A 4363-nucleotide genomic window follows, 5' to 3' on the forward strand; every position below is an offset into this window, starting at 1 on the left:
AGGTTGCCTTTTAAGCGGCCGGTCCTGGTGCCGGAGAGGTTGGGCACCGCTGACATTATACAGCACTCTGCCAGCCCCCCAAATGCAGTCTTATCTAGGAACGCTCCACTCCACACACACACACACACACACACACACACACACACACACACACACACACACACAGAGGGCACGGGAAGAGTACAGAGGAAGGGTTACTGTAATAGTTTCAGGAAGGCCCCGTTGAGAGGGGGGGGGAGGGAGGAGCAACTTGGAAAAAGGCCACAAAAAAAAAAAAAAACACATATGCAGATTAAACTTGCTTTTAAAAAAAAAATAATAATAAATAAATAAAAAAAATAATAAAAAAATAATAAAAAAAAAAAAAAAAGGACCACAAAAGACGTTGAAGTAGATGAAAGTTTCTTTATTCTGTCACTTTAACTTATATACCAGCACAGACCTTCATCGTCACACACTGTACAGAAATCAGACACAGTGCAGGTTTTGGTCGTCACTAAAAGAGCCACAAATCAGGTAGGGCGCCCCCCAGAGGGGAAAATAAAAATAAAAAAAGTAAACAAACAGTGACCGAGCGGATGAACCATCAGACCTGGGGGGGGGGGGGGGGGGGTTGGGGGTTGGGTCAGAAAAATAAAAAATGGTCATGCACTCTCCATAGTCTACGACACGAGGTTAAAGTCGATAGGCAAAAGCGGCTGCGACAGCTGAACTGCGATACCGTTAAAGTGATCTTTTATTTATTTTTTGTTTCTTTAGAAAAACCAAAAAGGAAGAAAATAACACTTTTTTTTTTGTTTTTTCTGATTTTCAAAAAACAACAAAATGTAAATCTCTCAAAATTATGGAATGTTAAAAAAAAAATAAAAAAAATGTAATCACACTGCCTGTCGACGTCTGTGGTGGTCGTCTGACTTAAAATAACGTTTTCTACAGCAGAAATGAAATCAGCATTTACAGGGAGGGGGGGGAGGGGGGGAGCGGTCAGACATGCACTGGCTACAAATAAAAAATAAAAGGATTTCTAAACCACAAACATTAAAAAGAAATAAAATAAAATAAAACCCTACTATATAAAAAAAAATTAGTCTTGCACCAACATAAAAGCCGAGTCTCGCAGCAAAACCAGAATCTGCCAAGAGCCTCCCGGAAGGGGGGAAAAAAAAAAAAAGGGACCAATGAGCCGGCACCAGAGGACAGGGGTAGGTTGGTCCCAGGGATTGGGTACGTTTAAAGCACGCTCAGCCTGTGGTTTTCTATTGCTTTAAAGAGGCTCACAAAGCGAGACACCTGTGTGAACGGGCTGTGATGGAAGCAGTCGTACCCTGACCTATACTGTGTGTATTTTTTTTTTTTTTTTTTTTAGAGGACTGCTGCTTCCGTCGGAGCCTTGCCACACAGGCATTTTGCTTTGTGACAGTCCCTTTAAAAAATAGAGGGTTACTTAAATGCCGCCTTTATCAATTATTGTAAAACCATTAAAAAGACTCATGGAGTCGAGGACTGGCGTAGCGGGATTAGGAAGAGCGCGGCGGGGTCCTCATCTCTTCCCGAATTTTATATACAATTTTTTTTTTTTTTTTTTTACAAAGGATCACATGGAGAGAAGGGCGATGAGGCAAAGGGCTGCGGGAATGATCAGAGACATTTCCAAACTGCTGAATGACAGCCTGCCATCCAATGACCAACCCACGACCTCCTGGCAGCCAATGACTGCCCCACGACCTCCTGGCAGCCAATGACTGCCCCACGACACCCTGGCAGCCAATGACTGCCCCACGACACCCTGGCAGCCAATGACACCTCACAGCAAATGACTGCCCCAGAAACACCCCCCACGTCCCCCGCCCACCACAACCACCTGGCAGCCAATAACCACCCCACGACCTCCTGGCAGCCAATGACACCTCACAGCAAATGACCGCGCCCACAACCGCCTGGCAGCCAATGACCAACCCACGACACCCAGGCAGCCAATGACCAACCCACGACACCCTGGCAGCCAATGACCAACCCACGACACCCAGGCAGCCAATGACCAACCCACGACACCCAGGCAGCCAATGACCAACCCACGACACCCAGGCAGCCAATGACCAACCCACGACACCCTGGCAGCCAATGACCAACCCACGACACCCTGGCAGCCAATGACCAACCCACGACACCCAGGCAGCCAATGACCAACCCACGACACCCAGGCAGCCAATGACCAACCCACGACACCCAGGCAGCCAATGACCAACCCACGACACCCAGGCAGCCAATGACCAACCCACGACACCCAGGCAGCCAATGACCAACCCACGACACCCTGGCAGCCAATGACCAACCCACGACACCCTGGCAGCCAATGACCAACCCACGACACCCAGGCAGCCAATGACCAACCCACGACACCCAGGCAGCCAATGACCAACCCACGACACCCAGGCAGCCAATGACCAACCCACGACACCCAGGCAGCCAATGACCAACCCACGACACCCTGGCAGCCAATGACCAACCCACGACACCCAGGCAGCCAATGACCAACCCACGACACCCTGGCAGCCAATGACCAACCCACGACACCCTGGCAGCCAATGACCAACCCACGACACCCTGGCAGCCAATGACCAACCCACGACACCCTGGCAGCCAATGACTGCCCCACGACACCCTGGCAGCCAATGACACCTCACAGCAAATGACTGCCCCAGAAACACCCCCCACGTCCCCCGCCCACCACAACCACCTGGCAGCCAATAACCACCCCACGACCTCCTGGCAGCCAATGACATGACCGCCCACCACAACCTCCTGGCAGCCAATGACACCTCACAGCAAATGACCGCCCCACAACCTCCTGGCAGCCAATGACCAACCCACGACACCCTGGCAGCCAATGACCAACCCACGACACCCTGGCAGCCAATGACCAACCCACGACACCCTGGCAGCCAATGACCAACCCACGACACCCAGGCAGCCAATGACCAACCCACGACACCCAGGCAGCCAATGACCAACCCACGACACCCAGGCAGCCAATGACCAACCCACGACACCCTGGCAGCCAATGACCAACCCACGACACCCAGGCAGCCAATGACCAACCCACGACACCCAGGCAGCCAATGACCAACCCACGACACCCAGGCAGCCAATGACCAACCCACGACACCCTGGCAGCCAATGACCAACCCACGACACCCTGGCAGCCAATGACCAACCCACGACACCCTGGCAGCCAATGACCAACCCACGACACCCTGGCAGCCAATGACCAACCCACGACACCCTGGCAGCCAATGACCAACCCACGACACCCTGGCAGCCAATGACCAACCCACGACACCCAGGCAGCCAATGACCAACCCACGACACCCTGGCAGCCAATGACCAACCCACGACACCCTGGCAGCCAATGACCAACCCACGACACCCTGGCAGCCAATGACACCTCACAGCAAATGACTACCCCGGAAACACCCCGCCCCCCCCCTGGCAGCCAATGACCACCGTACGACCCCTCTGGCAGCCAATGACACCTCACAGCAAATGACCGCCCCACAACCGCCTGGCAGCCAAATGACAAACCAATGATGCTCCTGGCATCCAATGACCAACCCACAACCCCATGGCAGCCAATGACACCTCACAGAAAGTGACTGCCCTAGACACGCCTCACGACCCCCCCCCCCCCCGGCAGCCAATGACCATGCCACAACCCCCTGGGAACCAATGACCGCCCACGACCCCCTGGGAGCCAATGACCCCTCACAGCAAATGACCAACCTAGGACCACCTAATTATCCCACGACCCCTGGCAGCCAATGACCGCCCACGACCCCCTGACAGCCAATGACACCTCACAGCAAATGACCAACCTAGGACCGCCTAATTATCCCACGACCCCCTGGGAGCCAATGACACCTCACAGCAAATGACCGCCCCACAACCGCCTGGCAGCCAAACACACCTCACAGCAAATGACCAACCCAGGACTGCCTGGCAGCCAATGACACCTCACAGCCAATAATTGCCCCCCCAACAGGTTCTCTTTGGGTTCAATGTCAGATGAGACAACGTGGAGAAAGCACAGGTTGAATTGCATTCTGCAAGAAGACGGTGACACCGATCTGTGTACATGAGGTGTATACAGCAGCCATGCACGTGGCTACGAGGAACACCAATTAAAAAATAAAAATGCAGCGGGCGCTGCTTCCAAACCCCAGATCAGGTCTCTCACACACACGAGAAGCGGGTGCCAGTGGGGTGGGGTTGCCCTCCAATTTACAGACTCCAGAAACATACAAAAGCTGGCAACTTTATTGTTCCAGACAAGAGTGCTCACCTGGGATTTCCACCCACAGCTTAA

General features: G+C 53.0%; 1 protein-coding gene across 1 annotated transcript; it reads right to left on the reverse strand.

Moving 5' to 3' along the window:
• Window positions 1–391: 391 nt before the first annotated feature.
• On the reverse strand, window positions 392–3446 carry LOC143942587 (uncharacterized). Its single transcript, XM_077463939.1, has 2 exons — window positions 1993–3446; window positions 392–1725 (listed from the first exon to the last, which is right to left on the reverse strand). Exons 1-2 carry the CDS (start codon window positions 2781–2783, stop codon window positions 1518–1520), a joined length of 999 nt encoding a protein of 332 aa, XP_077320065.1. The 5' UTR covers window positions 2784–3446; the 3' UTR covers window positions 392–1517.
• Window positions 3447–4363: the final 917 nt, after the last annotated feature.

This window comes from Lithobates pipiens, unplaced genomic scaffold (genome assembly GCF_037356315.1).
Source record: "Lithobates pipiens isolate NorthernLeopardFrog02 unplaced genomic scaffold, aLitPip1_a1.2 Scaffold_30, whole genome shotgun sequence".
NCBI classification, from domain to species: Eukaryota; Metazoa; Chordata; class Amphibia; order Anura; family Ranidae; genus Lithobates; species Lithobates pipiens.